Here is a 22389-nt window from a genome sequence, read left to right as displayed (position 1 = left end):
GATGGTTATAATTATGTTTTTGTTTTCAGTTAATATGCTGTTTTGAAGTCAATGTCAAAGATTTTATATGTGGTGCTGTTGTTTTAGGGTGTAATAATTGCTTTTCTTTGACCTATACCTGACCTGAATTTTTTCAGACGCACTCCCATTTGTTCTGCACAAATCCCTCTGATGTGTTTTATATAACAGAATCCCCCTTCTCTCTCCTCCTCCTCCTCTTCTCGCCTCTATGCCTCTCCTTTTCCTCCTCCAGGTTTCTCCATTTCAGTGGTGGAGGAGGACGGGGTACAGCAGCTCTACATCACTGATGTGAAGGCGGGCGGATTAGCCTTTGCCAAAGGTTCATTACCCTTCATTTCCATCAAATGAACTCCCTGATGAACTGATGAGTTACAGCTAGAGGAAAAAAGGAAAAGAACTGGAGTTGCATTAGCAAATTTTGTTCTTCTCCATATGTTTATGGAACTAAGCAAAGCATTTTTCTTACATCAAGGTCAATAGACATTTTTACAGTTTCTCTTTAGAAATACATTAGCAGATGCTTATTCAGTAGGCAGGGAAGGGTTCAGAGAACACAGCAGTTCTCAAGGGCGTTGATTACTATAATCATAACCACACTGTCTCTCACTGGCCTTTGTAAAAGATCAGGGCTGCCGAGTTATGACTTCAGCACGGAGTGAGATTTGTTCCTTTGTTTCTGGGGGGGGGGCTCTCTCTGGCCTTATGAAACAACACCTTTTTCATAAGACTTTTTCTTCCAAACATAGGATAAGAAAGATCTATGCTTCTCACCATGGACATCTTGTTATGTTTTAAAATGGGGGAGCAAACTTGGGAAGATACATAATTGGCAGAGGGATTTCCTGCATTTCTAAATCACCTAAATTAGTTAGATTGAAGGTGCTATGAACATCAAGAACGCATCAAGAACAGTATATAATTGGGTGGATCGGGACAGGAAATGGCTATGTCATATTTGAAATTACGTTTATAAAAACATTATGTAGCCTAAAATGGTAGTAGGTTGCAGGCTACTAGGCCATCTTTAAGGTCAAACAAGGACAAACAATTTATGTAAATGAAATAACCTTACAACACATCACAATATGATTTGGATGATTAAACCTGGTTAAATAATGTTAAACCTGAGGGTTGCTATTCTCAATACTCAACTCAAAGTCTTTGTTGTACTTTGCTGCAATTGAAAATGCAACAAAGTACAGCAAAGACTTTGGATGAATGAAATGGCCTCAACTCTAACATAAAAATTTATTATTGGGAATCGCAAGGGAATCAAGAGGAGCTGCTGCCAGAAGAGCCTCTGAATGAGATTACTCCGAGCAGCATGCATGGGAATAAATTACAATATAATAGATTTGTGTATATTTCCCGCTTTCCCCCTGATGGTCTGAATAACTGGCTGCTTCTGCTGCTGTTGCGCTGTGCTGCTCTGTCTTGTCTGTCTGTGCGCTGTCAGTGTCCTCTTTTCACCCCACGACGTTATCAGTTATGAATTTGTTTTTCACTGTGTGAGAAAATGTACGTGTGGCGTGAGAATGTGTGAAAATCGTCAATTGTGTGAGTCTCATGGACAATGCATAACAGTTGGCAGCCATGGAAAGACAGTGCTGAATATGACACCTCACCACAGTTGCTTCACATTGGTACCCATGCTATTAAGTTAGACTACAGGGTTGAGGGATGATAAAATATTATACGATTGTTGATCACAGTGCAGGTGGTGCACATGCAGTGATGCTGTGCTGCAGGACACTAAGATACCTTCACTGTCTCACTGGTTGGCAGTTCACAGGTCATAGGTCAGGTTCACAAGGTAATGAATCTGCAAGTAATGTTCTCCAGTTTTTCCTTTTAATTTTGTTTTGGTTTCTTACAATAATGTCTTCCTATAATCTTAATTAGGAGTTTACTGGTTAATCAACACAACAAATGATCTAATTTGTTGTGTTGATTAGCTGACCATTTTTTGTTTGTTTTATATGAGATTGTTGTTACCATCTCATATATAAGGGAAAGTAGATGCTGTTTGTTTAGTCCATGGGGCATGACGGCCAGAAAATTGAATTAAAGCTTATGGTGTTCCCACTCTGCAGGTCTGAATGCAGGGGATGAAATACTTCAGTTGAACGGAAAGGACTCTCATAGTCTCAACTTCTCGGACATGAAGGCTGCATTCTCCCAATCCTCACTGGCTTTGACAGTCAACACCTTGCCTTCTGTGGACCGCCGTCAGTTGTGCTACCTACCGCCACGCCGCTCAGACGCAGAGGAAGATCTCTACACAGACATCTTCTCCCAGAGTCAAGGTGACACACACCGTCAAATACAGCCTGACATGCAGCCTGTTTATGTTTTGTTTCACTAATAATGTAAATGATTAGCTCCTGAAACTTTCCTTTACTAATTTGGCACATTTGTGGGTCCAATTAGTAGAGATTACTGAGGAGTTTAACTTCAAAACTCAATTTCACAGAAGTCATGTACAGTTTTACTGCATATTGGAGTTATCATTTGCACACAGTATGGTCATGTTTGCCATCCTAGTTGGTCTGTAATCCCAAACAGACATACCAAACAGACCAGAAACAATCCAAACAGACCAGATAGGAAAAAGCAGACTGTTCTCAAGCTTTGATTTTTTTTTTTTCCTCGTAAGAAGAAAAGATTTCTTGCCAGTGACATCACTTTCATTTATGCAAACATAGTGAATCTTCAGGGTCTTAATCCGGGAGAATGAGAGGTTCCCAGCAGTATGTGTGGCCCCAGTTAGTGGATTAGTTTGATAAGGTCGGCATGCCCTACATAAAAGTCTTAAATCTTAGTAAAAATGACACAGCAAAAACAATATTTTATTTTTATCACTTTTTTCTTTGGTGTTTTGCGCTATACAATCCTTGTTGAAAATGAATTCATCTCAAAGAAACAAATATACTGTGTATATATAGACAGTGTTCACGAAGCTCATTACATGGCTTGTTTGTTTGCTGCAGAGGAGATCCTGGATGATGGGGTGGGGCTGTTGTTGGAGAGCTCGGGAGACAGCTTAGATGACGACTCTGAGATCTTCAGTGAGTTTGATGAATGCAGAAAGGTAAGAGCACAAATTCTTCTTGTTTTGTTAATGGAGTCTGAGTATTAATGATATGCGGGTTGACCCACAACCTGCTTTCCCATGGGTCAGGCGGGTTTGGGTAAGCTTCCGAGTAAGTTATAAATAACTTACAGAAACGCTGTGTGCAAGAGGCTAGGCTGTGCATTATTGGTCTCTTCCCTGCTCTCTGTCATTCTCTCTCTCTCAAAAACACACAGTGGACCCCAGGAAGAGTAGATGTCGCCTCATGTAATGGCTAATGGGGATCCTAATAAATGTAACTATACACACAGTGCTGTGCATTCCAGCAACAAGCGCATCCAGTGAGTGCACTTTGAGTTCAGCTGGTCGAGTGCTCAAAGCAAATCGAAATAGGTTCAATCCTGGAACTGTGGACTTCTTTTTCTACACAGTGCAGCCAAACAGTAGGCTAAAAAAAGACAGTATAGATGTACACATGTAGACTACTATTTTGTTAAAATTCACTGTTAAGATGTGAAGGATGCATCATTTGTTTGTGTTTGTGTGTGTGAGAGAGAGAGAGACAGAGTAGGTGCTTTGCTGGTCAGGTTCAGATGGTTGGCTCTCATAAACAGGTCGGGTGGGTGTGTGGCCATGCATCACTACTGAGTATCATTGCAGAAAACATCTGATGAGCTGTTGTGCTGGCTCCTTTACTTGTTTCCTTCCCTTGTCCTTCACAGCATCCCCCTCAGCTCTCTGTGTTGTTATGAAGACAGTGCTTAAGAACAGTTTGCTCCACCACAGTTTGAGGCGCCATCTGTCACTGGCTCATTTCATTTTGGTTAAGAAAGCAGAGCAGTGTCTATACTTACATTATCCATTTGTTCATCCCCTTTGTCTTGATGTAAATCTTTATCAGGTTCCTCTTTTCCTTGTTCCCTGTTTTAATTGTATTTTTTAGCTTCTGGCATAATGAAAATCAGTGGAACCTAAATATTAATTTACACCAAATGAAGTGTATCTTATGCACTAGAGACTCGAGGAAAGAGTCAAGTATTCACTTTGAATGTAACATCGAAGTGATGGATGGGCCTTTGATTAAGCTTGCATTCTAATTGCTTGATTATGTGCTGTGATTAGGATCAGAAAATGAATGGAGGTGTATTCTCTAAATTAACCATACACACACAAATTACTAAAGAAGGCACAGGGCAGGATTAGCAAGACAACCAAGAAAAAAAATAAAAAAATCAACTATATAGATTTGAACAAAACTGAAGACCTACATTTTGCTATTGAAGTGCTGCAGCTAACAAGATGGCAAATTCATGTATGCTGAGTACAAAGAGCCTCAGAGTAAAAACGATTTTTAAGTGAGATTAAAGCCATGGTATCTTATCCTTTCTGCAACTAGCTGACAACTTGGCTCTGCTCATACAATACTGAATGAAAGGATGATATCTTCTCGTAGATTAATTTCTCTTATCAGAACACTTGATTACTTCATTTTCATCACACCAACTGGGGTTATGGGCTCCCTGGACGAACTCCAAGGATCACTGCGAGATCCTGAGTCATCCCACTTGCCCTTCAAATTTTGGTCACATCACTGGTCTTTTATCTCTTCTCTTTAATTACGAAATTTAACTTGCCTTACTAAATGAGTAACAATTAATCAAATATTATACCAATTTTAGTTGGTTGCGTTAGGGTTAGATGCAGCATTCCATCATGGTGCTGGTTTAGGTGGGGTTTTCCCCTGTTAAATTGTGCCTTTTCCCTTTTTTATGTTAATTGCCTTGTCGTTGAGCCTAGTTGTTTTCGTGTGGCGTTGAAAATGTTTGATGAATCAGTGGAGGAGGCTGTGAAGATTTAAGTCTTATCTGAAATGCGGTGATAATGTCTGGATTTGCACCACCAGCTCACTGATAACAGAACAAAATGATACAAATGTTTGCTCATTAATGCGTTTTTGGCTGTGTGACAAGTGTCCCCCTTGTACACCTGTCTGTGTACACCATGATGACAGTTTACTGTCCTATAAACTTGTTCTTGCAGCCGATGTTCTTATAGCCAGTGACAACTTACAGCAATGCCAACTGGGAGTTTTGCTTTCAAACATGATGAATTTGCTGCAAAGCAAACTTTTAAAGTAACAACTCTCTGGCAGAGTAAGTGGATCATGGCTATTGATCAAAAATATGTGCATATTGTTTATTTTATTTTGTGCTTTGGGACAGAGACAAACTTTTCACACTGCACCGAAGGGCAAAAAAACAGTGTAACACAATACATTGTAAAAAACAAACAGCTATTAGTTATATAGCCTACATTTCTAGGCCCTCATTTGTTCCGGCATCTAATTTGCTGATAACATTGGTTAGTTATAAGATTTTAGTGCCAGACATTCAGAGCAAGTACTTCTTCCCAGACTCAACATTTGGTACTGTCTTTCACCAACCACAGTGATATTTTTATCATAGAAGATGCAGAAATACAAAATTTCCTTTGGCAGTAGTTTCAATAGACCAGCATGCTTTACTGCTACAAAACATTTAGCATCCTGAACCAACAGTCACAAGTCCAACATGTTTCTTGACTGCAAACCCCTTTTGCTTTGCTATACATTACCACAGACACTTTTTGTGGTGTACAAATTTGTTTGGGTGTTGTTGAAAGCGTTCTTGGAAAAGTAGCGAAATCACCAACTGATGCGCAGTGTAGTCGAGGCACATTGTCAGAAAGGAGACACATGAGATTGCATTAATTAAGTCAATGTACTCACACATTGACGACATGCAAATTACTGAGCGTATCTTCTTGTTCTTTGTTTCACTGATCAGAACAAGGGCATTTTCTGGGCTTGTGAAGGTGTCACAGGAACGCATGATTTGCTGCTTTTTATTTAATACTTTTTGGCAAGTGTAAACATTTCCTACCATCCATTTTCTTCCTGCAAAAGCTCCCTTACAGCTCCCCTCTCCCCGTCACTCCCCCTCTATTCCTGAAATCCTGCATTTATATTCCACTGCGGTGTGGCTCACCCAACCAATCCTGCCCCACTGCAACCTTGAGGAGGAGACTTCTTCCCTCCCGCTCCTTTGCTCTCTCTCTCCGGTCTGGAGGATTATCAAGACTCATTTACAATGCTGCTGCAGTTGGCCAGATCTTCACACTCACACTATGTGCCTGAGTTTACCCAGCCTGTAGAGAAGAGAGAGAGGAAAAGGGAGAAAACAGCAGACTATCAGTGACAGAACCACAGCAGACTCTGAAGGCGAGGGGCTGGTGGGCGGAGAGGAGGAGGCTGAGCAGCTTCACTCATCCTTCACAAGCACAACAGCACCTTCTCGTTTTTTTTGTAAAGAGAGGGAAGACGAAAGGGCTGAGAAATGTGTTGAAGAAGCGCAGTGTAGACTTGACTCTTTCCAAAGTCTGGAGTCTCTCTCTCTCTCTCTCTGGCACTTTGACTGACGCTGACTGTCCACCGGCGCCCAGCTATGTCCGTCCTGAAGTGGAGCAAACACAGCAAGCGCTCCTCAGAGTCCATCTATGACATGCTTCATCTGGTGAGATTCCTTCCTTGTATCCCGTTTTACTTTATCTGACTAGCTGCTGCTGTGATAGATGGGAGTTGATGTTGTTATTCCAGTCAGAGTAAAGTACCTCTCCTTCTCTGTGTTTGTTTCACACCTCTTCTTGGCTGCTCTGGACAGACTACAGGAAGCTGTGAGTCACCACTCTGTCGCAGAGTTGCCCCATAATCAATGGAGTGCTCCATAGCATGCCAAAAAAAAAACAACAACCCCACAGCATGTAGGAGTTAAGTCTCTACAGGAGAGACCTCAGAGAACGTGGACGTTACATGACTTTGACAAACTATCCTGACTGTTGTTTCAGTGACTCCCTTAGTGTTGCAGAGTTTTCTTTCTTGACAGCTTGAGCTATGATCTAAGGCTTCTCTCAGTTTCAGAGGGCAGGCATGCAATCTTCTCCCTACCCCATCATCAGTGCTTTCATGCTTTAAACCATTTTTTAATCTAAATTTCATGTGTTCGGGGAAATACCAGTCTCTGACATCTCAGTTTTACCCATCGCAAGCTCTCATCTACATATTGTTCTTTTCATGTGATGTTGAAGGCTTTGATTTTTCTCCCCTCTCTGTTCTTTCTCTTCTCTCTGCCACGGCATGAGTGTCTATGCACCCAAAGCTGCCATGGTGTTAATTAGCCTAGATTGTGATTGGGAAGACTATTACCAGACTGTTGTGCTCAGTAAAAATGGTTGATTTCATTTGACTAAATGGGCAGGAACAAATCAGGCTTATTTACACATTTATTTCTTTGGATGATTTTTTTATGGTTTCAAACTTGAACGTGTGCTGCTGTTTTGTGTGTATGTGTGTGTGTTTCTAACTTTTTTGCTCTTATACTGCACTTGAACTTCAATTTGGATGAATATACAGTATCTCATTGGCAAAAAAAGTATATTAGCAAAGCTCTGCAGGAACAAATGCAGATATGTTGCACTGAGAAAAACTGCTGTTATGTCTTCTGACAATTTAAAAATGTGCTGGATGTCAGTAGTACATTTATTAATAAATACGTGTTGTGAGCATCTTTCAAAGACCAATCTCAAAGACACTCTCTTCATACAAATGTTTTTGAAAATATAATGGAGATTACTCACATACACGTCGTTTTTTTATGCTAAAATGTTTTAAACAGCAAAAATAACATCAAAGTTTACAAAAGACCTATTACAGCACTTCTTTCACTATAGGCTAAGACTGCATTTGCAACATTGCATTTACAGCCACTGTAGAAATTCCAGTTCATCTGATGATCTGGGAGCTGCCTGATCATTTTGGGAACACTGTCAAAAGAAACAAACTGCTGTCATGCCTCACATATGAACGTATCTGTCTGTCTGATTAAATAACGACGACGATAAGCATTGTCGTTTGCAAAGCTGCATGAGAAGATTCGTGACTGTCATTAGATAACACAATCATTTGAATTATTTGCTCTGTATGTATTTTGCTTCCATATTTTACTATACTATTCTATTCTGTTGTAAATCTTGAAAAACTGAAATCAATTATGCATGTGCATTGTTTTTTATGCAGAGTAATATATATCTAACACGAAAAACACTAAGTTGTTTTGATGCCTTTAGATGTGGAGACTCATGGTAGATCAGAAGCTGAAATCTTAATTAAGATTTTTTTTTATCTGAGAATGATAATGTTCCATCTTCTGCAGCCATGTGGAGGCTGTATTCTTATTATTTCCCAGAGGAGCATGTAGGTGCTACCGGATAAATTGCTTCTGTCTGGCCTATAAAAAAAACTTTATATTGCTAACTTGAGACCTCAGCTCTCTCTCATGTACTCAATAATGTTGATAGGGGCTAGTTGTTCCTGTTATGTGGCCATAACTCCTGGCAACTTGTCTATCGTCTACTTTAAAACATAAAAAGTCTGGTTTTATTTTTGATCTATTAAATGTTTTCCTCATAAAATGAAAGAAAGGTTTAATTGGCATGAATAGAGTTCTTTTTGTGCTTTTTATTTCGTGTTTGTATTGATGTAAAAAGCCAAAGTACTCTTTTGTTACGGATGGAAAGGCTGTAGCCTGTTGCGAACAAAGTAACCATTTTAGTTCTGCATGTATGGCGTTGCTGAGTGGGGTCTATTTTTGTCCAAAATGATAGTCTAATGCACATCAGGGCCAGTCTCCACGGCAACCCGTACTGTATGTGGACAGACCCTGTTGTGTGTATATTTTGACTCTGTGAAAGAGATGAATCATTACACCACCGAGCCGTTAGTAGGAGGAAAACACCAGGGAAAAGAGGGATGTGAGTGAAAGAGAGAGAGAGAGAGAGGTGGAGAGGTATTGTTATGACAGACTGAAAATAGACCAAATTAGTTCAAATGATTTATCTAGAGCTGCCTCTCTGCCTCTTTCGAAGGCTCACTCTCTGCACAGTCATGAATCCGTGCGCATCAGTAGGTGGAAAGTGACAACTGCAAGCTAAAATTTGAGGTGCTCCTTCTGTGTTGAATAATTGATGATTGGATCTTTCTTCCTTTTGACTTCAAGCTGGAGTTACATAATTCATCAAATTTTTCCTCTTTCTTTCTCTCTTCAATTTCTTTGCAGAGTACGGAGCAGGTCGCCGCTTTCTGCCGCAGTCTCCATGACATGAATCCCTCGGAGTGCGTGTCCTCTTCGCCGAGCCCAGACTCGCCCTTCCCACCTCCCGCGACTCTCCGACAGCTCTCTGATGCTGACAAGCTCCGCAAAGTCATCTGTGAACTTGTGGAGACCGAACGCACCTATGTCAAAGTCAGTATCACTCATCTTGCTTGTAAGGGGCAGATGGTCTTTTTGAGTACATGCATGCGTTCCTCCTGTCCATCGATCTTTGTTTCTGTCCGCCTCGGATTGTGTTAGTCTTGCACATTACCTATTCCACATGACCAATCCATATTTATCTCTGTGTCCCAGGAGACATAAGGGGGACACAGCTGTGCCCTTGCCTGGATATTGCCTAATCTTTTTCTGCCCGGTATAAATGTGGCTCACTGGAATAACTGGGTTAGAGAGGGTATATAACGGGATAATGTCAAGGCTATCTAGAATGTTATACCTCATTACAGGGGGCACATACAGCATATATACATATATATAGAAATCACAGTGTGCATGATGGATGGTATATTGCAGCAGCTTTAAAGGATTTAGTCTGTTTTTTGGGAGACTTTGCTATCTGTCCTACTTAGCCGCAGTCAATGTGGACGCATGTGGACATGTGGATGCATTTTATGTGTCGCTGCGTGCAGTTGGAGTGGGACTTGAAGCTCAGTTGCTGGTGTAATACTAGCTGTTGCTGATCCAATTTATTTTTGGCATATGTTGTCATGATTTTCAAGACTACTCCCTTAGACATTTTCACTTTTTTTTTTTTTTACCAATTTGAGCACAGAGCCTTTTTGAGGCTTTTTTTTTAAGCATCTCATGTTGCTATGATAAATCATATATCCACATAGCCACATGAATGCAAGTCCTTTGTCTAGTCCATCTTTACCTTCTAACATAGAATTCATTTATTTCTTCATAAGATGAACATCTTTTAGGCTCCTCGACTTTATGACCAATTATTCAACGTTAATAGGAGGTTAATTGTGCGTTGCTTTGTTAGAGCAGCCGTCCTTCTTTGAAGACGTTAGGAGGTCTATTTCCCTACTTTTTAGAAGAGCTGCTAATTAATCTCATAGGCTTTCTACAGTTCAGCTAAGGTAACTGTTGCCACAGTCATTAATTTAATTGAGTTTCCATATAGTTCCTGTCTTTTTTAAAGTGGATGCAGATAGGCATTCACCAGCTCCTCTGTCTTTGATCTTGATAAGACTATTTTTTCTCTTCCCTCAGACTATCCCTGCACCTTAATTACAGTCTTGTTGTGAGGAATATTTAAGTTATTTAAAGCTGTACATTTTTATGTCTGTATTCCAAGCAACACCACATACAACCCTGAATCAAACATAATCCACTCTTGTCTTGCAGGACCTCAATTGCCTCATCGGGAGATATTTAACCCCACTGCAGAAAGAGACCTTCCTCACTCAGGATGAGGTATGTTCCCTGTGAACATCTGAGGGGTAGTTGGCTTTTAAATACCAACACTGTGGAAATGTTCTAGGAACAGTGGGTCACATAATCACGCGAAGAGTAACCACTCACAAGGACACGAGGGGTGGATGATGAAAGAGATAGAGATGGAGAGAGGGAGGTTTGAAAACTAAAGAGATGTTTTCACATGCACTTGCAATAATGAAATAAATTTGGTTGTATTATATTTGAGTGTTTCCATGCTCCATCTGTGGCAAGAGACTAGTATGGGATGCACCACATGAAGATATTGGGAAAATTATAGAGAAATTATTAAGACTTTGCTCAGATGTCTTTCTTTTACAGCTGGATGTACTGTTTGGGAATTTGCCGGAAATGGTTGAGTTCCAAGTTGAGTTTCTCAAAACCCTGGAAGATGGGACCAGACTGGTTCCAGATCTGGAGAAGCTAGAGAGTGTGGATCAGTTTAAGGTACACCCTCTTTGTGAAACATACACCAAAAGATATGACCAGCAACAGGCATTTAAAACACCCATAAAGTCTTTTATAACTACTGGTTGAGTAACTTCTCTTCCCTTTTTCACAGAAAATCCTCTTCTCCCTAGGAGGCTCTTTCCTGTACTATGCAGACCGTTTTAAAATCTACAGTGCTTTCTGCGCCAGCCACACCAAAGTCCCTAAGGTCCTCGTAAAGGGTGAGTAAATGTGCTCTTGGGTCAACATTCCTCCTTGGCTCAAACCAGAAGATGTATTTATCCATCAACCATCTGCCTTGTCCTCCAAGGCTTCATAAATCTGCTCTGCAGAGTTGTCAGCCAGACAGTTGTCCATTTGACCTCTGCATACTTCAAGCCGGTGGCTCCCTTGGCTATAGAGCCCTGCAACATTGTATAATATATAATGAGCAGTGTTGAACAGTTTGTTCTCTAGCTAGCACACCCACTCCCCTTAACACTGGAGTGGATGGCTTTGTTTGTTGCATTTACATTCAATGAGTCAACTAGTTATGGAGTGTGGTGTGGTGTTATTTAGGTAAAGCTGCTTTTAAAGTACTTAACACATGATTCTTGTCCACACGTGGTTGCCTGCTCTACAAAACAAACAAACAAGAAAACATTTTTTGACTGAGTGTAGATTATTTCTAATAAAGACTTAATGATAATCTCAAATCTAAGGCCTACACTCTTTTCACACTGAGCTCTGCAAACACACATGTGCCCTGACAAACTTCTGCATTTGCCTCTTGTGCCTCTCTTGAAATTTAAATTGTGGTTTTTGGCTGCGCCAATTGCGCATGGCTCCTTGTTGATTATTGGTTTGTTGATCTGTGACATGTCTGAGCCAATCACTTCTTTTCTGATAATCATGTAACCAACATATTTCAGAAGAATTAAAAATCAAGTACAAAACATCACATGTTGTACAGTGGCAACATACAGCAAAGTTTTAACTAAGAACGGTCACGTTCAACTTTGCTTGCTTTGTTCTTCTATGAGAGCAATGGCAACTCTTTTGCAGAGTCATTGAAAACGTGTGGCTTGCTATGAACCACTATGCAGTGGCATCTGAGAAGCCTTTAAATTCATGGATCTGTTACTCAAACTGTACTTCTTGTATTGTATTTTATGTCTCAACTGTACTTCAAGCAACACAACCCCCTTTGTTATTTTAATGCAGGGCTGATGTTGTTCTCAATACCCATTTTAGCCTGTGAGTGTCATAGCACGGACCATGCTTGGGAGCTTAAGTAAAACATAAACACTAACCCTCTCTGAGTTTGCACACATCAGTAAAATTTAAAGTGAAAAAATCAAGATGTTTATGCTACAATAACCTGGCTAATATCAAAATAAGTCAAACAATCATAAACAGAGTACAAGCTTCATTACTGTGAATTACTTGATTCTACTCTTTAGTGGTTTAATCATCTGTACATGCAAAACTATCAGTTGTGGAAAGGGCAAATAAATGAGTGTTCTTTATTGGTCATTTCAGCCAAAACTGATCCTGATTTCAAGGCCTTCCTGGATGAGCGTAATCCCAAGCAGCAGCACTCATCCACCCTTGAGTCGTACCTGATCAAACCCATTCAAAGGGTGCTGAAGTATCCTCTCCTGCTGAAGGAGCTCTACTCACTCACAGACCCAGACAGTGAGGAGCACTACCACCTAGATGGTAAGACCCGGTCATATGGCTGGCCAAGAAGATTAAATCATTTGACATTTTCATTTGAGGACCAGGGTCAATACAGGTCATCACAAAAAAAATCAATATATATTGTTATCTGCTTGTCTGCAGTTGCCATGAAAGCCATGAACAAAGTTGCCAGCCACATCAATGAGATGCAGAAGATCCATGAGGAGTTCGGGGCTGTGTTCGACCAGCTCATCACTGAGCAGAGCGGTGAAAAGAAAGAGGTAGGTTGGGTGAAAGTGGCTTGGCTCTGTTCTGTCAACTAGAGGGTTCGTGTTAAGTGACTGTCGATATTTTGTTGCCATTGCCAGGTTGCTGATCTGTCCATGGGTGACCTGTTACTCCACACCAGTGTGACCTGGATCAACCCTCCTGCCTCCTTAGGAAAATGGAAGAAAGAGCCCCTGATGGCTACATTTGGTACGTCGGTGATGAATTTTCTCCATGATTATGTAATGAATATGACTGCTATGACATACTGCATGTGTTTATTGATATATTGACTGAGCTGTGTTTTGTATACCATTTTCTTTTAGTGTTTAAAACAGCAGTGGTCTTTGTGTGCAAGGATGGGTCCAAACAGAAAAAGAAAATGGTGAGTTCTCACATATGCAAGAAAGCATCTGCAAACCATCATCATAAATTTTACTTTGCTCATGTGCCACTTTCAGAATCAGCCCAGTGGGTCACCTGTTAAATAGCCTTAAGGGACCAGCATGTAGGATTTAGTGGCATCCAGCAGTGAGGTTGCAGATTGCAACCAACTGAATACCCTTCCCCTCAACTCCTGCCTTGCATGCAAGCATGTAGGAGAACCACGGGTGGCCGCAAAACTCGTGAAAAACGCGTGAAAAAGAGGACCCACTCCCTATGTAGATATAAACAGTTAATTCTAAAGTAACAAAAACACAACAATTCTTACTTTCAGGTGATTATACACTGATTAAAACATACTTACATACTTAATATTATATTCAGTGTCTGCCAACAGATCCCCCTAAATCTTAGACACTGGTCCTTTTAAAGCTTATTAGAATGGATGGAGCTCATTTCACAATCATAGTTCTGAAAGGTGAAATTGACATCATTTGTCTGATTAACTGAAGGGTGGCTCCCATCGAGTGTCTGTATCCTCAGAGGAAAAAGACCCCTTCCGATACCGTCACATGATTCCCACAGACGCCCTTCAGGTCAGGTCCTTGGCTAATGCGGGTAAGTGACTCATTGAATAAAGTACCGTATTTCATTACTTACATTGTATTGTTTTAAATCCACAAATGATTATTTCAGATAATCTTGCTAGAGTGCTCTGTCCATGAGGTCAAATGTGACGGTTAATTTCTTTCTCAGATGGTGAGGGCTCTGCTATGTGTGAGATTGTCCACACAAAGTCAGAGTCAGAAGGACGACCAGAGAGGACATTTCAGCTGTGCTGTAGGTGAGGATCTCTTCTAATGGAGGCTGAATTCTACTGCAGATTGAAGCTTGCGTGCCACTGATACAATCCTGTCTGCTGCTATCTATAGAGTGACAAACTGATAACATGGCCTTCTGTCTCCCACAGCTCTCCAGAGAGTAGAAAAGACTTTCTGAAGACCGTCCATTCCATCTTGAGGGAAAAGCACCGTCGGCAGCTTCTAAAAACGGAGAGTTTACCCCTCAACCAGCAGTATGTGCCCTTTGGAGGAAAGCGCCTCTGTGCCCTGAAGGGGGCCCGTCCCGCCATAAATAGAGCAGGTAAATGCCAGTCTTTGGCTGCATTCACCCTATAACTGAAAGTGGCCCAATTCAGATTATAAACTAGGTAGTTAAAATCTTGCAATCTGATTGGTTGATAGCTGTGGTATAATGAGTGTATACTATGGCTATGATGTTTAGTGTCCTTTTACAGTTCTGTTTTTAATTATCACTCCACGGCTACTGTTAAAATGTTGCCCACAATCTGTAAGCAAGCAGGGACGACGCAGAGCTCCATCAAACACTGTCTCTATTGCACCATGGTGCAACACGTTGCAGATGCAGGCCTTGATGCAAGAGAGATAATGTCCGTAAACAGGCACAAAGAGCTCCAGAACTATTGGCGACCGAAGCTCAGTGTAAGGAGAAGGTGGTGCAGCATGTTTTAACTCATTCTAAAGGCAGTCTCTGAGAACTCTTTCTGATTTGGTCACCAAACCAGGGTATGGTTAGCATGGTGTAGTTGAACTGTAATAATTTGTTACGGTTAATCAGAATCATCTTCGAAATAGCTGCTTTTCAATGCATATTATCTTCAAGTAGGATATTGTAAAATTCATGCAAACCTAACTTATTTGTGTTTTTCACAGCATCTGCCCCAACCAGGACCCTAGGAAGGAGGAAGCTAGTGCGCAACCGTTTCACCATCGACACAGACATCGTTTTTGATGGAGAGCCCGAACAGGACCTCCCCTCACCTCAGGAGCCCGACTCAAATCGGCTGCAGCAGGAGGATGAACGACACCAGCAGCAGCCTGAGTTAGCAGGTGACACCGATCGCTGGGTGGAAGAGCAGTTCGATCTAGAAGAATACGAGGACCAGGAAGAGGTGAAGGAGACCGACATCCTGAGTGACGACGACGACGAGTTCTGCCAGACACCCAGAGCGCCGTCTGCTGAGGCCAACCTCGAGGGGCCCGTCATGGCTTTGTCCTTGGAGGGTGAAGAAACAGAGGATGGCGAGGGCCTCAAGTCCCCAACGGTCAGTGAGACACCTACTGATTCGAAGCCGTCAGACACGAAGACAGAGGACAGTGTGAAAGATAAAAAGCAAACAGAGGAAGATGAAATTTGGGTGCGAAGGAAGCACTCAGGTTGCTCCCCAGACTGTGACACATAAAAGCTGAAGAGAACAAGCAGATGACGAGTGTCTTAGACAGCTTTACACAGGCTCCATAAAGATCAGTCATCAATTTTCACCAACAATGCATGGGCATTGACGTATATCGCACAGCTAGTAGAAGATCCTTCCTTACCTTACTTTCGCTGAATGCTTTTTGTACAGGTAAGATCATCAGTGGAGCAATACAGGAAAACAGAATGAGGGTGCTTTATCCCAAATCAAATGCTGTTACATAGAAGTCAAGTGTAAGCTTTGAAAGATGAACTAATGGTACAATCATGGAATCTAATCAATTGCTTTGATTGGCATGGTTTGCACATTTGGGCAGTGTTCTATAGTCCTGCCTGCAGTTGCCAAATTTGGGTATTGTGAGAACATGAATATTTTTTTTGTCTGTGTGACTCAGAGATATTATCATAGTTAAGGGCTGTATATTATTTGTCCTTAAAGAAATAGAATAAATAATTGCAAAGGACAGTCTTGTCTTGCATAGTTTACTGTACTTGTACATTTTTAATGAATATACACTGACATGCTTTGGGAACAGATTTCCTGTTTATGTATAATATATGATTTTGATCTTCTGTTTTAAAGACTTAAAGCTATCTTTTTAGCCTGGAAAATATTTTGTTTGTTCTTTTGTTGCATTTAATAGTGGAATTATGTAATAGCCCCTATGTCACAGAGTCTAGGGAATTTTAATTTGTTTTAATTTAACATAATCCTGTTTTACTTGAATTTGCTTTTGCTGTTTCATGTTTTTGTTTACTGTGAAACCATTTTCTTCCATTTTTCGTTTTTTGCTCTTCAGTATTGCCATTCAAAGAACGCTCAACATTTCATTCTTAACACTTCTTGTGCCCACTCTGTATTGTAGAGAATTTGCACATCAGCTATTTTAAAAGGTCTTGTTTATTCAAAAAGATTGTTCGCTGGTAATGGATTACAAAGCAATGTTTTTTTTATTTATTCATATGTAAATTAATTTGTTAGCAAAGCAACATTAAGTTTGTTTTTTTTTCATAAAGAATGTCCAAATTTGCTCAAGCAATCAAGGGAAAGACTTGCAGTAAGCCTAAACAATGAAAGAAGTCATACTTGTAAACAACTCATTGTGCTACTAAGACTGCATTTTTGTTACTGTGTGTATATAAAAAAATGTATTGATATCATAATAAATACAGTTGTTTCCTACTTATAATTCAAAGCCCCTCTTTGTAGAGATTCATTGTTTTATGTGGTTTTACTCAATAGCATAACACATTCCCTGCAGCTCTGCAAACATAATCTCCACAAAAACAATTTTATGATGTGAGAATAACATAAATGTGCACAGACATGCCTGAGAACAACAGCACTAAGCAGCTAATCCAGAAAAACCAACTGCAATTCCAGGAAAAAAAAGGGGGAAACTAAAAACGGAACCTTAATAAGACGTTTACTCTGTGTGTTTGCAAGCCACAGCTGATTTAGTGTCTAAATGATTGTGAAGGAGCTAAAACCTCTATCATCAGCGAGAGGATGGCTGCAATCAACATGTAGTTTTCACTTAGAACCAGTCCTCTCATTTGAAAAAAAACTCAATAAAGAAGTCATACTCAGGCATCTTCAGAAACCGGAGAGCTAATGATGTCTGCTATGAAGATTAAAGAAAACACATTGGGCTGAATAGGAAAATTAGGAGTAGGCAATTTTTAGTATCTCATCTAATCAGTCCGTTGGTAAAAATGGACTGATTAGATGAGAGAATTGACTGTTTTTGTTGATTCCACTCAATGGTCATTTCTCAGGGCTTCTTTGTGTGTTAAGCAACTATTGTACAAGTATCTTTGAGTGAATGTTGGTGAGAGTTGGCTTGTGATTTCCTCTTTTGTCAAGGCTCTATTTGTCTTGCAAATGTCATCATGATTTTTGAGGTCTTAATTGTTGGTGCATTGGTCATGAAGCCGAATAATGTGACAAGGGGAACAGTGTCAAAAATCATTTAATCACAGGAAAACTACATTAGCAAAGATGAACAGTATTCAGTAGACCCGGACCAGCACTGACTGAAAGACATTTAACTACAACACTACAAACTATGGCCTAAAAATGGTCATCAACTTGAATCAAGGTACCTGTAAATTTCAACAAGCTTCACCAAACTGATACTCACTGGAGGACTATTGTGTTTTAAAGTGCTTCTTTTATTTTCTCCATCCCTGCTGTTATTTGAATGGTACTGGACATTCAAACAATTGAGCCGTTGACCAGGAAGGGGGATACCATGTTCCCACAGGGCTCAGCAATTGAACTACATTCTGACAAAAAAAACAAAAAAGCGGGTATATAAGAAAAGGACCAAGAAAAAAAGAGAATAAAACTTCCCTCTCACTTTCTCATCACTTGTACAATTTAGAAGATCGGAAAGTTTGTTTTACTCTACTATATGCTATAATTACTTCCATAACAAGTTAAATAGGTGAGCCAGTCCTCTATCTACAGCATGCGAACATTACTAATGAAAAATGTCTGAAAATGTAAAGCTGTGTCTGGGATGTCCTGTAACAGTAAATGTAAATAGGGTAAACCCTTTTTATTTAATGTAGGTGATCATATGGTCTCTCCTCTGGTGCCAAGGGTCTATTTTGAGTTGTGGACACTCGTCTTACTTATTCTTTCAGTTATTGTTGAATTTTCAACTTCATGCTATGGTAAAGACTGATTTCCCCAGAAATTTTTAGGCAAGTAGCAAGGTTGTTGACAGATTTAGGAGCTCCAGTGGAAGTAAAGTAAAATGGCTTTATCAAATAAAAAGAAAGAAAAGAAAGGTGACAGTTGAAACTGTGCATTTACACTTTAGTAGACTGATAAATATATATTCATTTGAAGTAATGTAATGTAATGTAAAACGCTGCTATGACACCAAACATGACCATTTTGAACAAAACTATCCCCAGAATATGAAAGTAAGAGCCACAAATTGTACCTGTTGAAGTAGTCATATCAAGCCTCTTGAGGAATAATATCAATGACATTTTCAACTATGAATACAGTGAATAACCCACTAATGAACACTTAGAGGAGTATCCCTGCCCAAGACACTATAATCTATGGTTCTCACAGCCCTATCTCCTCTTTTATGTCTCTGAGCTCTGCAGACACTCTGTCACCCAGGCTCATCCCCATTTACCAGCCTCCCTCTCACTCTTGTCAATCACCTCACACACCACAAAAGACTTTGTGCTTCTTAGATAAAGGGTGAAAGATCACTTCAGACTCCATCATGCTGAGGCAATAGGATCCAGTATTGAATGACAGAGTGTTGAGATGGGCCAGGGTTGCTCTATCAGTCCCCTTGCTTTGCAGGAGCAAATGTCTTCAGACTCAGTTAACAATACATGTCCTACCCAAGATAAAATGGCACAGGCTGGATTTAAGGGATACTCTTTCCACTTGTCGGAATAAAACCTTAAAACTAAACATGAACACCGAGATTAAAGGTCATAGCCAGCAAGACAGGAGAAGGAAATGAGAAAAACATGCCATACATTTCTTTTAAAATATTTGCAAAATGTTTTATGAATCTTATTGTGGACCAGGAATGTGTAGTCATGTTAACTTACAGCAGGTGGCACACAAAGTCTGCTGGACTTGCCACTGCACCAGCTCCAACTTGCACATTACTGAGTATTCAGTTAATTTCAATGTAATCTAATCACATTATACCTTTAATCAATTCCATCCCACATCAAAATCCAAGACTAAAATAACATCAGCTTTCTACTTCGCAACACAGGGTTGATGTTTCTGAGTTCACAGCTAGAGGTTTCTCAGCATGAGCACATCTGTTTACATTTAAAGTTAGGCATGGGACGATTGTATCACTCAGCAAACCTGTTCAACAGGCTTCCCAGTTTCTGTTCCTGTTTCATGACCTCTCCTGCCATCTCTCTCTTTACTTTTCTGTCTCTCCTATTTCTCAGAAACAGGACGGCCAAATGAGTCTGAATAAAGGAGTGTCTCTTATGAACTGTAAAATCCCCTGAAACATTTCCTCTTTATCTACAATCACATCCCTTACCTGGTCAGGTTGAAAGAATTTTTAGTCTTAGTTAAAGCAAGTTAAAGTTGTCATTTTCACTGGCAGTATAAGTGTCTGTACACTGATCATTTGAAAGTTTCAACAGACAAGTCAGTTAAAAGAAAAACTCTGTGAGCAGACTGACTGATGATTGATTTTTACTTGTCTCTTTAATGAGTGGGTTTAATTAAATGAGGAACATTATGTCAATTCTCCATCCTTAATGAGGAGAGTTAATGAGCCTCACACTGAAGTCATGTAGCAGTATACAGATCTATCACAAACTAAAAAAAAAACTTTTTTTACACTTTAAATGAAGGCTGATTTAAGTGCAACACACACTGCATCTCGTTGTTTCAGTTGACACCCATAGCATACACAGACCACTTCATTCATCACAGATTCACGTGTACAGGCAGGTACAATACAAACCTTCCAGGAGAGTATCTGACAATGTGTGTTGGTTATCCATATTTAAATGAGATTGGGAGTCAAGCGTTTCACCCCTGATTTGACAGTGGCTGTTCAGAACAGCTATAAACATGCACCAAGATACTGCCCGTGTACGGTTTCATATAGAAAATGTGTGTATGTGTGTGTGTGTTGCCCTTTAACCACACATTCTGTCGTTACTGGGACATTGCCATTGCATTCAGTAGGTGTTGCTGACTAATTTTGAAAAAAAAGAAAAAAACATGATTTGTCTCATATTCTTATATTTTTATATCCTCAGCTTTGAATAGTCTGACTTAATGTCATTTACTTCAAGACAGGTTTTCTTTGCAATGCACTTTATCTCTAATGTACTACAGTATGGCATTATACAGTAATGGAAGGTGAGAACCTTTGCCTCCAAAATGTCAACTTATGACAAAATAAAACTTTATGACTTATGACCTCTTCATCCTCTTCATATCCATCAGTAAGAGGTTTTATAAACCCAAGGAGTATAACCTACCATGTCAAATCGAAAGTTGTCATACCTAAACTTGCATATTTTCCGGTGGCAACATAGTCACGTTCTTTTCACCTGCATTTGTCATGCATGACAGATGTTAGTACTGACAGATGTTTATGACCTATTTGTTTTTCAGAGAGAACAACGAAAGAGAAACAAGATTTTTTCGTGGTAACCAGTAGGATGACATTGCAGGCATATGATATTATCACAGATTTACTCTATGAAGCAGGCTGGTTGAGGAGTCTTTCCATTAGACGACAGACAAGAGACAAGGCTACCTTTCCCCTCTGAGCCATGAGAGCAAAATTGGAGATCCTCGCCATGGTCCTAGGCATCATTGGCCTGGCTGGGACCATAGCCGCCACTGCCCTGCCCATGTGGAGGGTCTCTGCCTTCATTGGCGCTAATATTATCGTCATGGAGGAACTCTGGGAGGGCTTGTGGATGAACTGCTACAGACAAGCCGACATCAAGATGCAATGCAAGGTCTATGACTCACTGCTAGAGCTTCCTGCGGAGCTGCAGGCAGCCAGGGGGCTTATGTGTGTCTCCATAGTCCTGGTTGTCTTCTCCTTGTTAATCACAGGATGCGGGACCAAGAAGAGCATCTGTTGTAATGACAATATGAAGAGCAAGAACATCACCCTAGCCTTAGGGGGGTGTTTGTATCTGCTTTCCTTTTTGACCACACTCATCCCTGTCAGCTGGGTGGGCCATACTGTTATCAGAAATTTCTATAACCCAAATGTGCTGGATTCTGAGAAGCGAGAACTAGGGGAGGCCCTCTTCGTTGGCTGGACCACTTCTGCTATTTTGCTGATCACTGGTATCATCTTTCTGTTCAGCTACAGCCAACGGAGATCGAAGGAGGAAGAGCCCTATGCTGACATGCATGTTATGGTAGCAAGGGATGTATCGAGAGCGGACAGTGTGTACCTGAAGAAGTCCCCATCCAGTCTTCATAAGCATCAAGAATATGTTTAAACAGCTGTGCTACACTGTACTGTACTGCCTGCGATGTGCAAACTGGGGAAGGTCACAAGATGATGTAAAAAAGTGTCCAAATTCCCACAAATTCATCACTGTGACTGTTGGCTTATACTTAGTGTTCCTGTTGCACAATACATTGTTCTAATCTCTGCTGTTTGTGGTGTTTTTCTGCCCCAATCCTTCATATTTGCAACAAAATATATGGGTAATATTTGCTTGTACATATAGAACTAGTCATACCTTGATATGCTTTTCTGCTGTTAATTTAACCAGCGCTGTTGACAATAAAATCGCTTTTGTAATTCTATACTGTTGTGTCGTTTTTATTGTTTATTGTGTAAATGAGTTTCTCAACTGTCGACTGTCACTTTTAACTACTCAATTGTCTTTGGCCAAGGAGTCATATCAACCTACTTAATGACAGATTATTAAATAATAATAATAACTTTATTGATATAGCACCTGAAAAACAGTTTACAAAATGCTTTGACAGACAAAGCAAAATAAGGCAATGTAACAACAGAAAGCCAAACGGGAAGGCTAAACACAAGCAAGACAAAGTTGAGGTTAAGTTCAGATAAAGTTAAAACAAGAAGACAAAAGATG

General features: G+C 40.2%; 2 protein-coding genes across 4 annotated transcripts in view; both read left to right on the top strand.

Moving 5' to 3' along the window:
* Positions 1–16976, top strand: part of LOC122983471 (rho guanine nucleotide exchange factor TIAM1-like) — a 51910-nt gene extending 34934 nt beyond the window's left edge. For all 3 annotated transcript variants that reach the window (XM_044353200.1, XM_044353202.1, XM_044353201.1), the window contains exons 13-27: positions 254–340; positions 2115–2327; positions 3012–3112; positions 9244–9429; positions 10651–10719; positions 11062–11187; positions 11303–11411; positions 12712–12891; positions 13015–13133; positions 13221–13329; positions 13446–13504; positions 14016–14121; positions 14260–14347; positions 14474–14646; positions 15237–16976. In XM_044353200.1, coding sequence (XP_044209135.1) covers positions 254–340; positions 2115–2327; positions 3012–3112; positions 9244–9429; positions 10651–10719; positions 11062–11187; positions 11303–11411; positions 12712–12891; positions 13015–13133; positions 13221–13329; positions 13446–13504; positions 14016–14121; positions 14260–14347; positions 14474–14646; positions 15237–15766 — 2255 coding nt within the window. In that variant the 3' untranslated portion in view covers positions 15767–16976. The remainder of the gene's footprint in view (positions 1–253; positions 341–2114; positions 2328–3011; positions 3113–9243; positions 9430–10650; positions 10720–11061; positions 11188–11302; positions 11412–12711; positions 12892–13014; positions 13134–13220; positions 13330–13445; positions 13505–14015; positions 14122–14259; positions 14348–14473; positions 14647–15236) is intronic.
* A 3599-nt stretch (positions 16977–20575) lies between these two features.
* LOC122984299 (claudin-17-like) lies at positions 20576–22042 on the top strand. Its single transcript, XM_044354656.1, has one exon. It carries the CDS (start codon positions 21088–21090, stop codon positions 21775–21777), a length of 690 nt encoding a protein of 229 aa, XP_044210591.1. The 5' UTR covers positions 20576–21087; the 3' UTR covers positions 21778–22042.
* The last annotated feature ends 347 nt before the right edge of the window (positions 22043–22389 follow it).

The sequence above is a fragment of the Thunnus albacares genome, chromosome 6, assembly GCF_914725855.1.
Source record: "Thunnus albacares chromosome 6, fThuAlb1.1, whole genome shotgun sequence".
NCBI classification, from domain to species: Eukaryota; Metazoa; Chordata; class Actinopteri; order Scombriformes; family Scombridae; genus Thunnus; species Thunnus albacares.
This window is presented reverse-complemented; position numbering and strand designations above follow the sequence as displayed.

Excerpts from the sequence above, each read along its gene's own strand:
- LOC122984299 (XM_044354656.1), top strand. The coding sequence starts at position 21,088 with ATGAGAGCAAAATTGGAGATCCTCGCCATGGTCCTAGGCATCATTGGC.